The 18,055-nt window shown below is 33.1% G+C and overlaps 1 protein-coding gene across 2 annotated transcripts in view; it reads left to right on the top strand.

The window, feature by feature from the left end:
• The window catches only part of LOC149803234 (coiled-coil domain-containing protein 40-like), a 71,777-nt gene extending 58,793 nt beyond the window's left edge, over positions 1 to 12,984 (top strand). For both annotated transcript variants that reach the window (XM_089952875.1, XM_089952874.1), the window contains exons 16-19: positions 608 to 796; positions 3,611 to 3,731; positions 9,904 to 10,062; positions 11,419 to 12,984. In XM_089952875.1, coding sequence (XP_089809001.1) covers positions 608 to 796; positions 3,611 to 3,731; positions 9,904 to 10,062; positions 11,419 to 11,673 — 724 coding nt within the window. In that variant the 3' untranslated portion in view covers positions 11,674 to 12,984. The remainder of the gene's footprint in view (positions 1 to 607; positions 797 to 3,610; positions 3,732 to 9,903; positions 10,063 to 11,418) is intronic.
• The last annotated feature ends 5,071 nt before the right edge of the window (positions 12,985 to 18,055 follow it).

Below are 18,055 nucleotides of genomic sequence, written 5' to 3'. Positions count from 1 at the left end.
CAAAGTCAGGAAGCATCATGATGTTATAATGGTATCAAAGTTTCCGACAGTATATCATGCATTTTACTGATGCCAGTTTTGATTTTCAACCAGTCAGAAAGTGTGTGATATTTCCATATGTCTTAAAATACATTTTATCTGCATCTGGCAATATGCAATCTCAGAATTTTAAATAGAAGACTTCACTGTGTTCATAGGTAATTGGGGGATTTCTATGCCGGAAAACTTGTATGAACACATTTAGGCTACTGGTTTTGTGTTTAAAACCAGTTCTTGTAGAATTATAATGTTTTCTTTTTGTTAAGTGATCTACCACTTGATTCAACTCTTTAACCAAACATTTACTTTCAGTTATTGCTTGTATTATCTAAGTATGACACAAATTTTTTTTTTTAAAACATGTCAAAATCCTTATGATTTATTTTTTTCTAAATTCTTTTCAAGCAAAGTAATCCAATTTTCATTCACTGAACATGCACATCTTTACATTGTTTGAAACATTGAACAGTAACCAGTAAGTGTTGATTTCCAAGATTCTAGAAACCATCATTCAGTGTTCATCATTTATTCCTCTTAAAAAATCTTCTCATTTTTTCTGTGATTTCAGGCGCCAGATCATGCTGTGGGAGAAAAAGACTCAGTTGGCACGTGAAACTCGTGCAGCTGTGGACTCTGAGGTTGGACAAGGAGAGGTTAAAGCCATGAAGGCTGAAATCCACCGCATGCAGGTCCGCTATGCTCAGCTGATGAAACAGCAGGAGAAAATGATTCAGGAAATGGAAAAGGCAGTCACCAGGTATGATAAATACACAGAGTATAAACATTCTAAAGAGCAATCTGATGATATTGTCAAAAGGCTTAAAACTAACCTACAAGTAAATTGATAATCTGTAGTTTATGTTTTTATAATTGCAGAGCTATCCATCAGGTTTTAGCATACACTTGGCAAGAAAATACACAGTTACATACATGTACTAAACTGGACATATCTTCTTATGTAACCACAACCTGTACCAATGCTGTATGGTAGTGGCAGGAACAGCTATGTTGATGTGCAGGCTGGGATCCCATGTGACCTAGATATATAAGGATATGCCCTTCAGTTATGGAATACAGAGTATCAACTACTAATAATTTGGAAGTGACAGACTTAGATTTGTAGCATAATTAATCAAATTACTTAACATTGAGATTATAGCTGAGTGGACGGATATTACAAATATTTTCCTGTGATAAAGAAAATATTGGTTGGCTTCCTTACAAGTTAAAACAGGGAATAGTGTAAGACACTGGTCACCATCCAATTCAGACTAAAATAAACACTGATATCAGACATGTTATACCGCTATCCCAGGTGACAGGAATATATGCTAATGGTTGGCACTGTTGTAAAAATAGATAATTATCAATGAACTTTAATCAATGTCTTCTACATATGTGAAATCTTACCACTATCCTCCTAATATATAAACTCTGGAAATTGCCCTTTTGCATATATGAACTCTGACCACTGCCCTATATTTACATGAATTTGGACCACTGCCCTCTACATACATGCATACACTCTGTGTAAACTACAGTTAAAGATTTTAAATATTTTTTTAATGGATCCTTACCAGGACTTGCAGATGTCATAGAATGTTACCCATCTACTGTAATAAAAAAAATTTATTTTGACAGTTATTTATACTTTTCTTTAGTATGAATTTCAATAGAACTGTGTTTGCTACTAACTAAACATCTACAACATGAAATCTACAATTTGCAAGATAATAACTTCCAAATCTTTGACAACTTTTACAAAACTATGTTAACCTTTAAATTAACAATTACTGAAGTAATAAAATAGATTATTTGCAGCTTTTTGAAAAGAATTTCAACATTCTTGTTTGTACTAAAACTGAATGCATAGTGGTACACCTGTTGAATATACCCCCTGAGTAACATCACTGTCTTCTTTTTGTCAGAATCCCTATACACTGATTAGGTTGTGCTCAAAAGTACCAATCTAGGACAGCCACCCTTTTAATGCAGCCAGTAAGCAGCATACTGGTGTCAAAAATATCAAATTTATGCCTCACCAATGGACACATATTGGGGTTTACAGATAGAAATCTCACAACATTTTGTATTTCTAAATTCAACATGCTGACATTTATTTCTAACATTACAATAAACCAGCTAACTTTAATCTACACAAAAAGGTGAGTAATTTAATTATCATTGCTGCTGTGTTCCTCAAAAGTGAAGCTTTGTCACTTTGATAATTATTGGCCATTCTTACCACTGTAATGATCAAGATGACAAAAGCTAAAAGCTATAAAGCATAGTATTGTTTTGCTCAAGTCAGTGTGACGTCTAGTCACCATCAAGTAGAAATGGTATATTATTGTTAGCTATTATGGCTTCTCTCTATGAGATTATGAGATATATCTGAAAGGATACAGACTCAAACCATTTGATCACATAACAAGCTCAATTCCTTTGTAAATTCTGAGCATACTGTATTTTTCATAGCCAGGGAGACATGAGGATTTACTATAACAGCTACAGTTTATTTTGAAAGTCGTATGGTTGCCAGTAAAGGAATAAGTTGTTATAAAAAGTACAAAATGTTGTCAGTCATTCTTAGTTTATGAGGAAAGGTGAAAGCAATTGAAAAAGTGAGTCCCGTGATAATTGCAGAGAAATTTGATGTCAGAAAGATTCCAGTAAACATGGTCAGTATACATTCTGTTGCAGTAGGAAATTGGAATGGACAGAGATAGCTTCAAAATTGTAGCTTCATCATGGTCAGAGAATGATAATAAAAGTTACAATCAGATGTTTGTATGCTGATTTTATTGACATGGTTTTAATGTGGTTTGCATCATGATTGATGATTTTTCATAATTATTTTAAATAACATTAATATACATTTATCGCATTAATTCCATACCATACATATGAATTAACAAAATAATAAAAAAGTTGTATTGCCTTTCATATTTTGTGTGTAATTTATCTGTGTGATCCCCCTCTTGAAAAGTCAGTCCCCTTAAAGAACACTTCTTCACTGCAGAATGTGTGGCCTTGTAAGACAGGGACCACTATATATGTATATTCCTGTCACGTCTATTATATCTGGCTAGATTTTTGTCTGTAACACTAAGGAATAGTTTGCATCCAAGTAGACTAAACATATGCCATAGTTGTTGTAATACATGCACTGTGCACTTAAAAATTATTATTTGGGTCAATTTCTTAAGGGTACAACTCATCATGATAAGGTAAAATATGCACTCCAAAAATGTCAAATATTATGGTCCCATCATGTGTATGTGCCTTATTAAAAGTTAGAACAGTTTGGCTCTGTTGTCTTCAGGTTTGAAGTGCATTTTCTCTCCTAACATGGTTGCACAGAATAAAACATAGCACTGACTAAATGTTTAGATTGATTTTATTCTCAAACTTAAAGTGTAATGAACAGTCACGCTTGGTAGTAAGTTCCACAGGTTATAGGTAAGTTTTCGATCAATGGTGTTGGGTAGAGAGAGCTGCTATTAATTAAGGTATGTGTGGTATTTAAAAAAATTGTGATAGTCTCAAAACATTCTTTGTAACATTGCAGGAGAGATACAATCGTGACCCGTGGAGATGCCCAACAGAAGATGAACAAGAAAGTCCTGACAAAGGGAACTTTTGAGAGGCAGATGGCAGAAACAAGGAAAAAGATAAAACAAACCATCCAGGTTGGAAACGATAGTTTAAACAAAATGTTGGCACAGTATTCTTCATTGTGGACCACCCATGATGTAATGATGGATCTTTCTGAGCAATAGATTTTTTATGGGGGATAAAATGTTAAAGATATTTTTATATGATTTGGATGTAACCACTAAATTAGAAATTTATTTGAAACATACACTTATTTGGAATACTGTGCCAATTTAAAATCCTTTGTAATCTACTACAGCAGGAATATTTCTGCAAAGTTTTACTAAAATGTCTTTTTTTAGGTCACATGTCCAAAGACCAAGTGAGTTTATGATATGGTGTATCATGTGTCATGTATAATGTTTTCTTTTTCAACTTACGGTCAGTGTTTTTTTAAAAAAAGGTTTGTCTCAGCCTAGCACTTGACTAAAAGAAAACTAAGCTAGGGTAAATAAAATATAATATATTTACTTAACAAACATTGGAACCACTCTCCTCCACAATACAGACAATTGTGCCACTAATGTACACCACTCCCTTGATAAGTTGCACCCTGATAACTCACAAACCAGCTTATAACATGGGGTCAGACGTGGATCCCATATTTTGTAACCAGAAAATACCAAAAATAATGTATCCCTATTTTCATGAACTTGAAGAAAATTGTGATCAAAATTGGTAACTGAAATGTTGATATGTCACACGTTTTATGGTCGAAAATAGTAGATAGGACCTGGAAATTGTAATCAACATTTTAAAATTATCATTTGTTAATAAGAAGTTGTATAATTGGTTACATTTTCTTTCAAACAACATTCTTAGTACACCGTACTTAAAGATATTCAAGGAAATTTCTACCAATGAAAATGACACTGACACCCATTGTATACAGTACATTAATATCTTGTGTTTTAATTCTATCTTTTAGTTTCTTTCAAGGATAATCATCATAAATGCAGTGTGTATTTAAACATAAAATGTGTCAATCTACCGTAACAGCTTTGTCCAAAAGCATTTCTCTGAGAACCTAATTAAGTGCTGACCATGTTTTGATAACTGACTTGCAGAAGTATTTGTTGTATTGTTGCACTAAATTAAAAGCTGGCCTCCTTTGTATTATCACATTAATTATATCCTTTGAATCAAATAAAGGAGGTAGAAAAAAAAGAAAAGTTGAAATGCATATAAATCCTACACACTTAAATACTTAAAATATAGTGGACCCGGTCGTATGTTGGATGAACTTGCTTCAGTTGACCAATTGAACACTGTTATGAATGTTATTGTGTATGTAATCAAATTAAACTACCTTAAATTAACCAACTCATTCATAACTGTGATCAAAGATAGCAAGGCAACCAAGTGAAATGAATATTTTGTAAAATAAAAAAATTGGTTTCAGCAATACAGACCATTGTGGGCAAGAGAGTTTCAGAGAAATCCTGAAATGACACTTAGAGATATCCTCAAGGATGATAAGAAGTTTCACTATTACTTCCAATGAAATAATGACATCAATATTGATGAAATAAATGTTGCTAGTTTTTGAAGAAAAGGAATCTTGTTTGATGGTGTATCAACAGCTAGTCTAGTTCCCTGCTACTTTGACTCCTGAATACTATTACATACTCCTGACTTGGCAGAATACTATTACATACCATTTCAGGAAGCTGACTAATCAAAGAAACAAAAAGCAGTGACAGAATACACGTTTTTTGTGTACACGTGATATTTGTTGAAACCAACAGGAATGATCTTTCACATGTTGGACATTTTGAAAATAATGTTTTTTATACAGAATAATTAACAACTTCATTACAGAAAGCAAGTTATTAACAATTATTATCTCTGTGATTGCAAAACAAGGATTCAGCCATTAAACAGCCCAGTTCCCTACACCCCCCATGGTTTTCTCAAAGGTCTAAGTAGATTATTTTCAAGTTTTGGAGGTCCCTTGGTAACTCATGCCCTTGCTTATAGTGCAGTCTATGTTTTTGGACCCTCTTGTGCACAAGTTATCGAGGGAGATGTGTATATTGTTTACCTATCCATGGATACTAACATTTACCCAATACTGGAGAAAAGTATTCAGTGGTTTACAATGACTGTATTTTACACCACAATTTATAAATCACAAGACATCTTGTACTGGTGTATTTTAAGGGTAATGATTTCCCGTCTTTATTTTCCTACACATATAAGTTCTGTATCTGCTTTGGGACATTTACCCACAATTAGAATTAACGTTTGAAAGTTATGACGCTTTCATAGATGGGGATTAATGTCAATTTGGAATCTGTTCCAAAACTGGATTAATTGTAGTTATAATACTATTGCCATGAGTTCCTTACTCCAAATGCAGTAATACCTATAGCATTGACACAGCCAAGGTTTAGTATCTTTATTTTGTGACACCTGCTATTTTGGTGTTTAATGTTGGAAAAATCAGTCCTAGTCAGTCATTGCAGACATCTTTATACAAATATGGTAGCTAAGGGAAACTCAATCAACCAATGAAAATGCTTGGTGCATCATGCCTTGTAACATAATTCCATTACCTCCACACTGGAGAGTATGCTGCTGAAATTACATTGTGCATCAGAATGCAGTTGAATTTACATACAAGAATTAATAATGCAATCATGAAAGGTGTACCCTGATATTTAACAAAGTAGGCATCAATGTAACTAAATATTTAATATAGAAACATGTGTTCACCGTATTTCTAAATGTACCTGAAGCATGGCAAGATTTCATAGCATGACAACCTTTGATTATATAAGAGTCTTCATTCTTCACACCTAAACAGCACCTCATGAGGGAATAATGTATTTGCATGACTTTATATTAGCAAATATGAGGACATAAAATACAAACTACAGATTCATTACACATGCATAGTACAACATGCATCCATCAACATATGCTATTTTAAAAGCTTATCAAAAATCACTGAACAAACAGATATAGCACAAAACATTCTGGCATGAGGATTTTTTATACACTTAACAGAATTTTTTTGAACAGAATTTTACTAAATTTCATATAAAGTATCCTGGCAAAAATGACTTCAGTGTATTAAAGCTTTTAACTATGAAACATGATTACCATTACTACAAATTTAAAAAACATTAAACAAAAATAACTTCTGTTTAGAATATGACCAATATCAATTGAAAGCATTCTGGCATGAAAATCTTTCACATTTATACAAATGAATCTAATCCACAGTCAGATATTGCCACCAACATTAAACTAAAGAAACATATAAATGACATCTTCTCACAAATATGTTTAACAGAATCTGACCAAATTTGAGAATGAGCACATGAACATGGATGGTTTTCAGATTTGTCCACCACTATAGTAGAAACACATTAACATAAACTTCTTCCCCAAAATGCTGTTCAGAGTTTGACAATCTTCAACACAAAGTGTCTTGAAAAATCTTGACCTTTCAATATTGAACAAATGTTGTTGATATGCCATCAAATATGAATGAAGATAGAAAACTAGAGTAACCTTGACACAAATATTTTCATAGCATATTACATCAACAGCATTGGAAGAAATTTCAACAGAGAGCATCGTATTGATGCATTTTTCTTGGCCATCTGTTCTTGCATTTAACTGTTTGGCTTAGGCAGATACCAGTATGGTGAACAATTGTAGGTCGATGTGAGTCTCTTGTTAGTTTTATATTATAGCCACAGTGAATGTTTTACACTTTTATTGTAGTTGCATAATTTTTCAACTTAATATTTGTGAACATTTATTGAACATTTGCTGTCTATATATTCCCATGGCTGTAATAAAAGTCATTAAAATGAAAGACAAACCCTCATTAATTTGTCTTTTATTAGATAGATTCATGTGTAAGGTTTGAAATTCACAAACCAGTATTTGTGGATTAGTGTTTGGAGGTATCTATTTTGATAGAAACTTAATTTTAAATTAAAACACTTGAAAAAAAAACAATAATTGAAATAACTTAAATTGTCATCTTACTTTGACCTCAGTGTATCTGTGTGTATTATTTATTAAAGAAATTTATTACAAAAAAAACATTTTGAAAAGACTTGCCACACATTCTTTGGACCAAAAGCCATACCAACATATGACCACTAAGAGTGGGAGGGAACTTTTTTTAGTGTTATTTATATTGTCATGACAAGTTGTCAGAGTGTGCCATGACACTTTGATTGGTACAAGTTGTCAGAGTGTGTCATGACACTTTGATTGGTACAAATTACTGTCAGTTTTAGTTGCAATTTTCCTACCTCTGGGTAGAAGTACACTGTATTATGAATATCTGAAAGCTTGCAATAAATAACAACAATGGAGATTGTAATCTACAACAGGGAAGTGCTGTTCATTGACCTCAGGGCATGAAATGACTTGCATGGATTCCTATTTGAGTTTGGCAAGCAAGTATTAACCTGAGAAAGTGATCATGCAAAACCTGCATTGGGTCATAATTTTCAAATATAACAGATAAAATACAACAGTTTATGCTTCTCATATAAATACAGTTGATGTTCCTCACCCACAATTTTGTAGTTTTAACACATATATAAGGTACAGTCTTTAACCTATGTTTTCTGACAGCAAAAATGATTTATCTTTTTAAATGTTCAGAATCTTAGGGACAAAGAATTTCATTCCCAACAAACTGTCAAAACTTTTGGATGGGGTTGGTTAAGATCAACCTCTATTTTTATTTCTTTGGTTGACTGATTATTCAATGTGCTGGTCATGCGGATACAACAGAATAAAAATTATTCAAGTCTATATATCAGTTGATCTTGTCACCTTTAAATGCTGTTATTTCCAGATGAGAAAATAACTACACCGAAGCAGCAGTTTGCCAATGTCTGTGAAATCCAAGTTCAGCTGTCAGAACTACCATGCCTGATCATCTCATTTAGTATTAGTTCAGCTGTTTCAACTTAATAAATTGAAAGGAGATCATTAAAACCTTCATGAATAACGATCAAAAATATACCTTACTTAATTCAAATTTCCTCTTTAATACTTTTGTGTATGATAGACTATTAAATATGCTGCCATTTTCTTACAGATCAAACAATTATCAATCAGCATTTTGATTGTAATGAAGAAATATGCATTATATCAGTTATTGTAATTCAGAGGTCTCATTTTACAGTCTAAATCCTTGTTGTACTTGAAGGTAGACTGTAGTTTAAAAATATTAGATATTTTTCCTAACAAAATCATGCTAAATATTTAAAAAAGCATAAACGACATGTAGATATTTCACAACCAGATATAGGATTTGATGAAATTGTTGCTTGAAGCTATAGCTAATTGTTAACTGACTGTAATTTAAAGGATGTTATTGCACTCCCACTAAACTGTCTTTATCTGATGTTATTGCTGCTTAAGGCTTTTACATTACAGTCTAATTTCCTTTATTTGACTTGACTGGTTTCCTTCCAGTTTGTTAAATAAAGCAAGTGTCAAATAAACAAAACAGGACTTTCATGGTTGCCTTTGAGTAATTTCCTAAATGCCTTGAGATGTGTGCATATGGGTATATGAGGTATAGTCAGTGAAATAAGGAAACGTTTAAAGATAACATGGAGAATACAAAAGACCTTGTAAATGCTGTTATGAGAAAGAGAAAAATATTGGGAGATGGCAAACTGGTTTGTTTGTACTTGTATTGTATACACGTTAAAGAGAGAACAAAGACCAATTTTCAGACAACTAGAAAGAAAGAAAATATCAGTCATAGAAAGAAAATATCAGTTTTATATATCAGTGTTGACTGATAGAAATGGAAAGAGAAAGATAGTGATAGACAAGAGAAATGGTATACAAATCAGAAAGTCAGAACTGTTATTACTATCTGTTTAGCAGTCTGTCATAACCAGTCATTCCATCCTTGTAACAAAAGTCATCAATATCTTTGTGATTTGGGGGTGGGGGTGTTACAAACTAAAATTACTAATGGGACTCAAGCTATCAAGATTGTGGGAGAAAAAATGATCTCTTATCCACAAGAGAAACATCATGAAGCATATAGGAGGATTGTTTGATAAACTTTTTTTATAGAGTTTATGTTTTATTCACATGAAAGATGAGCTCACACTTCATTTGAGCTGCTGAGAATATTAACAAGTGGCTACAAATTGCTATATGAATTAATAAAAATTGAACTTTTTCATGCAATCCTGTTAAAAGGAGGCCAATGGATGTGACACAGAGATTCAGGAGCTGCGGCAGAATCAGCAGGAGCTGAGTCAACAACTTGAACAAAGACAGATCAATGTTCAGCATCTACAGTCATCCTCTGACACCCTTGACGGTGACATTGACAGGCTTGTGGAGATAAAACAGAAGGTGAGTGCTCCTCTCTGTGTTTGTGCTGCTTGGCTGCCATAGTCCTCCCTTGTTCTTAGTACATCCCACACAAGGCACACACTGCCTTGTCCTTAGTACATACACAAGGCACACACTGCCTTGTCCTTAGTACATACACAAGGCACACACTCCCTTGTCCTTAGTACATACACAAGGCACACACTCCCTTGTCCTTAGTACATACACAAGGCACACAACACTCATTTGACCTTAGTACATCCCACACAAGGCACACACTCTAAGCCTCACTTTCAATCAACAAGATAACATGATAATCCATTGCTTATCAACAATTGAGAAATTCATCTATCCTGTTGCTACCCAGAGAACTGTAACTGGACTGGCCCTGCTTCTGGAATGGCCTACTGCTTTCTTTTGATCTTGATATCTCTCTATCTTCAAACACATTAACATTCACACCAGTCCAACTCATCCCACCTAGATGCTGTCTCAAGGAGCTCTAATTTCTTTCAGAACTGCTGCTCACATTAGGAAAATCCACAGTGGGCAAAATTAACCCTTTTTCTGCTATCCTATTACTTCTTAATAGCAGTGGTTTGTCAATGGTTTCTTTCAGTCATCACATGCAGTTAGTGTACTGCATCATACATATGAAAAGTGTTCACCATATAGATGATTCAAGAGCCAATATCTTTCTAGTGGAGATAATATTACACCTATCCCTATGAGATAATTCCTCAGTCTCGGGATTGTCAAATATAATATTACTCTCACCTGGCATAGAGAATTCCCATAATTCATGACTCCATGGTCTTGAACTAAGTAACATGAAAGAGCACAAACTAACAAACTAAAATCCTCTGATCAGTTATTTGTTTTGAATAATTTATCATCATCTTAATTATTTTGTGGTCTTTTCTGGCACAGTTGGATTGTGTTTTATTAGGACAAGAGGAATCTAATACACTGTAGGTAGTTATTGATAGTAAATACACTATGTATTGTAGTATTTTTGGAAATAAAGGGAGTACAAGATTACCTGGATATTTTTTATGGGTTGATTTTGTTTTGAAGTTATTATCAATGTTTTGTGTTCATTGAATACAGAGTTGTTGAATATGCAGCCTTGATTAACTGATGTAAATCATTTGAAATCACTAGAACTGAGTAATGTTAATAAACTTTTCATATTGGTGATATAAATATCTTGTGAATGACTGATAGATAATGCATGTAATTTTTTTTTTAAACTCTCAACATAAACAAGAATAAATTTACGTGAATTTTTTTCATTGCTACATGTTCAGTAATTTCATGGTAACAGATTTTTTTATTTTAATGTTAGTTTTTTCCATTTCTTTACCTCCTATACAGAATTTGACAGACCTGTCATACAAGCAGCAAAAGATGAAATACTTCCAGCAGGTGCGTGATGGTAAATATGTTCGATTGTGTAAGTCATCGGCTTCTCTTGAAAATGAGTACCAGAAACAAGTGGACCGAATGCAGGCTTTAAGCACAATTGTGGACCGTCTCAACCAGGAGTTCTCTCATGCACAGCCTGCTCTGCGTCGAGCTACACTGCTGATCAGTACACGTGCACTGCCAAATGATGAAGAGCAGATGTAACTTTTCCCATACTGCCTTTACATGTTTAGTATCAATGTATAACATTCCTTAAAACATTTCTCAACAATTCAGTCAGTCCAGTTATTTTACACATTTTTTTCTGGCTTGATTTGCTCAGTTATGCCATGTCATCTTTAATTATATAACATTAGCATCAATTCCATTAGATGATATTTGTGAATTTCTCCAAAAATCAGTTCTTACAAAAAAATACACTATTGACTTAGAGAAATCAAAAGCATCATGATCGGTTTATATTGTCAATATGATTTACAACTTTTTCAGAGACATCCTGGTTTCTGTCATGTTTATAGGGACATTGATCTAGAAATACCTACCATACCTACCTTATATAAATAGTGTGATGAAAATGGCTGGTTTGGTGATTAGCTCAAATACTAGATATTTGCATGATAGCTATTGGTGGTTGTATAATGCTGTCAAGTCTGTTTATCAATGATAGTCAAGGGACATTTTTAAACAAATTTCATTACAGACAGGTGTCCGTTAAATTAAGAGCCATTAATTAAGTTTTACAGTTCATATAGCTGTAACTCGAAGTATTTACTCACACAAGTCATACATGTATCCTTGATTTTGTGCCAATGCCAAGACAAGTGAGTAAAGTATATGTTCACACAAGCCATGCATGTATCCTGGTGTGTATGTTCACACAAGCCATGCATGTATCAATGATTTGTGTTAGAGATTTTAACTATTTAAGAACATCAGAAGAAAAATACACTTTTTGTACCTTTGATATATTTGTTTCCACTACGCAAAGCAATGATATTCTCTATTCACTTTTCTAAATGTGTCCAAGCTTTGTTGCTGGATACTTTTTTTTTTACAAATACTAATATTATGTTTTGTCTTTGTCCCAATATTTACATCAGGATCCAGGTATTGAAAGGAAAGTTTAGAATTTACATTTGCAACTGTTTTAGTGTACCACTCACTTTGTAGAAGCATGCATCTTGATAAAAGAACAGAAAAACATCTGCCTTTAGAATGGCTTCTGTTGGTGTATATTGTAAGAATAGTTCCAAGATGTATGCACTTCGCTGTCTAATTTTGTTTAACATATTATTTCAAGCATCTCTTAAAATTCACAGTTGTAGCTGAGATGTAAATAATTTACTATAGTAATGGACTTTTATTTGTTCGCATGTTTATTGCTAAAAAAAATATATTTCTTCTAATTATCTGATATCTGTCATTTTGATTTTGAGCTTGTGTCATTTTCTTTTTCTTTTTACTTGAAAACAAACATGCTCCAGTTCGAAATAAAATGTATTGAATGCTGCCTCATACAGAGTAATGTAATGGCTAACACCCTTGTACTAGCATCCTCTAAATGCACAGACTTTCTTCTCATATGTCCTTTTGCCATTTCGAGTGTGAGAATCATGGTCCGTTTATATTTAGAATATTACTTAATAAAATCCACTCTAACCTCACTCATATACTTCAAGACACAATTATTACTTTAAATAAACACCCTCTTGGCTAAAAAAAAGATACCTACTGCATGCGAAATAGCATAACCTCGGAAGATCCTGATGCATACAATTTTTAGAGTTGGTAGTCATACATTTACATACGTTGAGTATGGCTTACTATGTGAAATAAATATTTTAATCCAATAGTGAAAAGAAGGGATATGTGTTTTGAAGAATAACATGTCTCCCACAAAAGTCATGTTGGTGATTGGTATCCTTATCAAGAAAGTAATTCCCTTGAGCTAAAGAAAGTGGGAACTTAGTGAATTGGTTTCAAAAGAAATATGATCTCCCATTTCAAGACACAGAAAGTGGTCATCAATAGAGTGGAACAAGCCGTACTCTGACTGTTGGGAGGAACTGACATCATACTGCTTATCAGTTGGGCACCGGCATTACCTATAGACAACACTGAGGCTGAAAAAAGAAGATCCATTAAACAAATTTAGGCTTGAGTACACATAAATAATATTAAAAAATCTGGCATAGGAATCTGGATTATTGATATACAAAGACACTCTAAATAAAGTCTTTAATATTATTATGACTATTATTATTATTATGTCTACTAGACGTTCAGAGAAAACATTAACTCAATCACTACTTGAATACCATCAACTGAATCTTTATACCTGAAAAAGAAAACTTATCTGAGATATAAGGATTAAGCTGATGGTAGTACAAGAAATAAATACTGGCCGAAGGTTGCAAGAATGCCTTCACTGCACTACCCACAGCAACATTCATTTTGAAAAGATTAGATGAAGCCAACCATGTCAGCTGGGCTACCACAGTAAATGACATGTTATTTCCTTTTGTTTTGGGTTATGATGGCTAAATTGAATTGTTGGATATGAAAAACAATTTTTGTCACTATTTTCACAAAGAATTGAGGATTCTGCAAAGCAATTTTATATTAACAATTCACACAAACATACACACAGACAGACATAAACGAGGGACATATAGATCATACATACCAATGTTGGTATCCAAAATGTTGGAAGGCAGAAAGCTATTAGATTTTGCTTACTCAGTTTATAATAGAAAATGTTTGGAATAACACATTTTGGCAAATAAAAATACAACTTGACAACATACAATATTTCCTTTACATCTTTTTGCTTTAAGTTATTGCACATTTAATATTTTTATCTGATAAGATTGTTTTCAGTCCAGAAACCATTTCTATCTTTCAAAAGAAGGCATGAATGAGAAAGCAAACAAACAAATGCTTCTTGAAAAAAAGACAATTCTTTCCAATTCAGAACACATTTAACAACTTTTTTTTAAATCCTGATCTATCGAAGATGCATAGATAGATTTCTAATGACAGTACAATTGACAGATCAACTGATAGACAATTGTTAAACTCAGTGTCCATACTTTCCAGTAGGTAGAGTACAAGCTATTCTTTTACTGAATCCTCATACCTAAAATAAAGTTATTTGAGGTCTGGCGATTTAGCTGCTAGTAGTACAAGACTGAGTAAACACTGGCAGCCAATCCTTTATAAGTCTAATATTGAGGATATTTTTTTATAAAAACAAGCAAACAAAAACACTAACTAAAACCTTTTTTCTACTTTTTCTGTCGATGTATGTTTTATACTATTTTATGAGACTGAAAGTATGTATCATCATACTACATATTACTCCATAATTAAAAGTAAAAAATCCACATACTGACAATGACTTCATATTGAAAATGGTCCATTCTCTCTCCCTTCCATCTTATATCACCTATTTCCCTTATATATCCCTGTCGATTATAACGCCAGATTATAATAACAAACTTAAAAGACGAGGTCACACTATAAAAGGGAGATTGATGTTTCTTTTCTTTCAATCTAAATTTGGCTTTCAACAAGAAAACATCTTATCAAGATCTGATGGACTGTCAGGCATCTAAAACTACCTGACACAGTGATTGACAGGTGAAGCTCAACACATTGACCAGTTATTGTTAGTATTCATTGGCTATAGAAAGAGTATAATTAGTCCACCATTTAACACATGATGTTGACCAGTAGGTATTTCTTATATCTCGCCTTATTTCAGTTAACCAAGTTTCACCTTATTGACCAATCGTAATTCATGTATAGAAAAGGCTACTTACTCCCCTATTATCAGCTTACTTAACTATTCTGACCCCTTCTAGCGACTGACCGAACTTTCTGCTTTTAGCAGTATGCTGACTTGGACGATAAATCAAACACTTGTCCATGATGATATTGATTGCTGGTTATGGGGCTCATATCACCTATTCATTAAAACATCCAAAAATTCTGTCTGCACAGATTGGTGTCCATTTTATACACTTACCGGTACTTCTGTGGAGCTACCTTTTGGAAAAGGGTTATTTTGGTGGCATGTACATTATATTTCTGCAGAAAGAATCGTATGTTTGGTGACTTGTAAATCCACGTCGAATAGCAAAAATCCTCTATCATGTAGCCATATTGAATTTTGTGCTAGATATGGCTGTTACCAATTACTAGTATGTGTCTAAAGTGTACACAGGTCTCTTCCAGAAAGATTTGCATACACCATAATACATAATTGCACATTTCAATGAACAGTTGACATCAGACCAACATATCTTTCATCAGTATCAACACAGATTTGGGGTTGGGGTTGGTTGATTTGTTGAACTATATTCTGACCCCCTAGCAATCAACCGAACTTTATTTTGAATTCATTTTAATCATTTCTCTGATAACTGAGGCAGGCGTAATCAGTATCAGCATGAGGGTGTGAGGCACCAGGGCAAAGTTCTTTTGTGGAGCCCCTAAAGTGCTATTGAGAACAGGTTTTATTTCAGTCCACACCACATTCCATTTTGTGAAGAAGTGTGTGTGTATTATATATATATATATATATATATATATATATATATATATATATATATATATATATATATACACACACACACAGAACACACATACACACTGGTAACCAATATATTGAAAAGATATATATATATATATATATATATATATATATATATATATATATATATATATATATATATATATATATATATATATACACACACACAGAACACACACACACACAATGGTAACCAATATATTGAAAAGCATGGAACTGTTACATTTTACTATCCCTATTCTTAATATTATTCTTGGGTAATCAATGATTCATTGATTCCCGAATTGGCTTAATTTTGCACGAGGATATGCATGTTACGCTGTAAACCCTTACATTGCCTGGGCATATTAGGCACTTTGAAAGCCTTTACTCTGAACAGTATACACGTCTGCCTAAACATTAAAATATAACAGTGCATTTATATGATAATTAATCTCTCCTTAACCCTATTAATTTCACATAAATAGCATATTTCCTTAGGACGGAAATATGCATAACCAAATTGCAGTAAGGCATCGTTAGCTGAAGAGTGTAATAGCTTATGTAATGTAGCTTACCACCGAACTGGCAACTGCTTGTCATTATATCGCCTTTTTAATGCTGTAATTTTGACTGAATTTCTGGATACGGCTTAAATTACGAAGTGCGGTAAACCGTCAATGTTTTTATACTTCCTTATTTATCAGTATCAGTATTCTGTGAATGTGGCATAACATATTACTCTAACATTTGCTCTGAATATGTCCGAGGATTGAAGACGACGAAGACGATGGCGACATCTAAAACTATACCAATAAGAGTCACAAGTTCAGTGTTCAAGAGATGAATGTGTTCACGAATATAAAAGAAGAAAAAAAAATGTTTTTGTTTTGTTTTGTTTTTAAATTGCTTTGCATCTTCAGATTCTGTCGTAATTTGAATGAAGTTCAAAAAGACTCAGCATTATGAATTAAATAAAATTCCACAATACCGAAAATTATAGATTAGTAGTGCCATTTTGACAATATGGGTATTTCAGACGGAATAAAGCGAAGTTACATTCATCATGGCTTCGAAAAAACTATTGCATACCAAGAAATAATAAATTTGCATAAAAAACCGCAAACGTTTCCAAATAATTGATCCTTCGGGTTTAAGATACCATGAAATTCTTCCTGTCTTATTAATGACAACTCCCAAAAGAGCTTACCGAAAACTTACACGTTCAGTACTAATTATTTGTTACGTTAATGTGTGAACTAACTTTTCTTTATTTATTTAGTATGCTTCCGTTTTTCAGACATATAGGAAAGAAACGACACATAATGAACTAAATGCACCGACTGTCTGATCGAAACAGTAGTAACCATCGTTCCCCAATTAAAGAAGATAATGAGACGTTATTCTTCTTAATATTATTATTATTATTATTATTATTATAGTTGTTCAGATTGTAACACGATTAATGGAAAGCTTATCATTGATGTGATTCAATATTTTTGTTTTTATTCGCCGCTTTCTATTGTACCTCAGACTCCAGTGTATGAAAAAGGCACGCGCGAGTAATCATGTCGATGAAAATCTAAATTAACTCTACCATGTGTTAATCCACAGACGCAAACCCTGAAGAAAGGCGTCCAGTTGTCTCAGATAATATCAGCAGTAAATAACTACTGACTGGATTGTTGCAGAGTGGCTTATGTTGGATAATGATAGTAATTAACACAAAGTAAATAGTTGTCGGACATTTGTATTGAACACCTACCGAGTGTTTCTGTCAAGTAAGCGTTAAGCGTGCAACAGTTAAACTTTAAAACGCATTCAAGAACTGATATTCATAAAATTATCCTTAATAATTAGTTTAATCTTTACTCGGTGACACCGGGATCCAACCATGACATTCCCCGTTTGAAGAGGAAGGAATTATATAAAACGAGTTGATAAAAGTCATGTAAAAGTTACTATTGTTCGTATGTTGCATTTATTTATCCCTCCGCTTTGTCAGTTACT

The sequence above is a fragment of the Sinohyriopsis cumingii genome, chromosome 3 (genome assembly GCF_028554795.1).
Source record: "Sinohyriopsis cumingii isolate HCF-2022 chromosome 3, ASM2855479v2, whole genome shotgun sequence".
Classification (NCBI taxonomy): domain Eukaryota; kingdom Metazoa; phylum Mollusca; class Bivalvia; order Unionida; family Unionidae; genus Sinohyriopsis; species Sinohyriopsis cumingii.
This window is presented reverse-complemented; position numbering and strand designations above follow the sequence as displayed.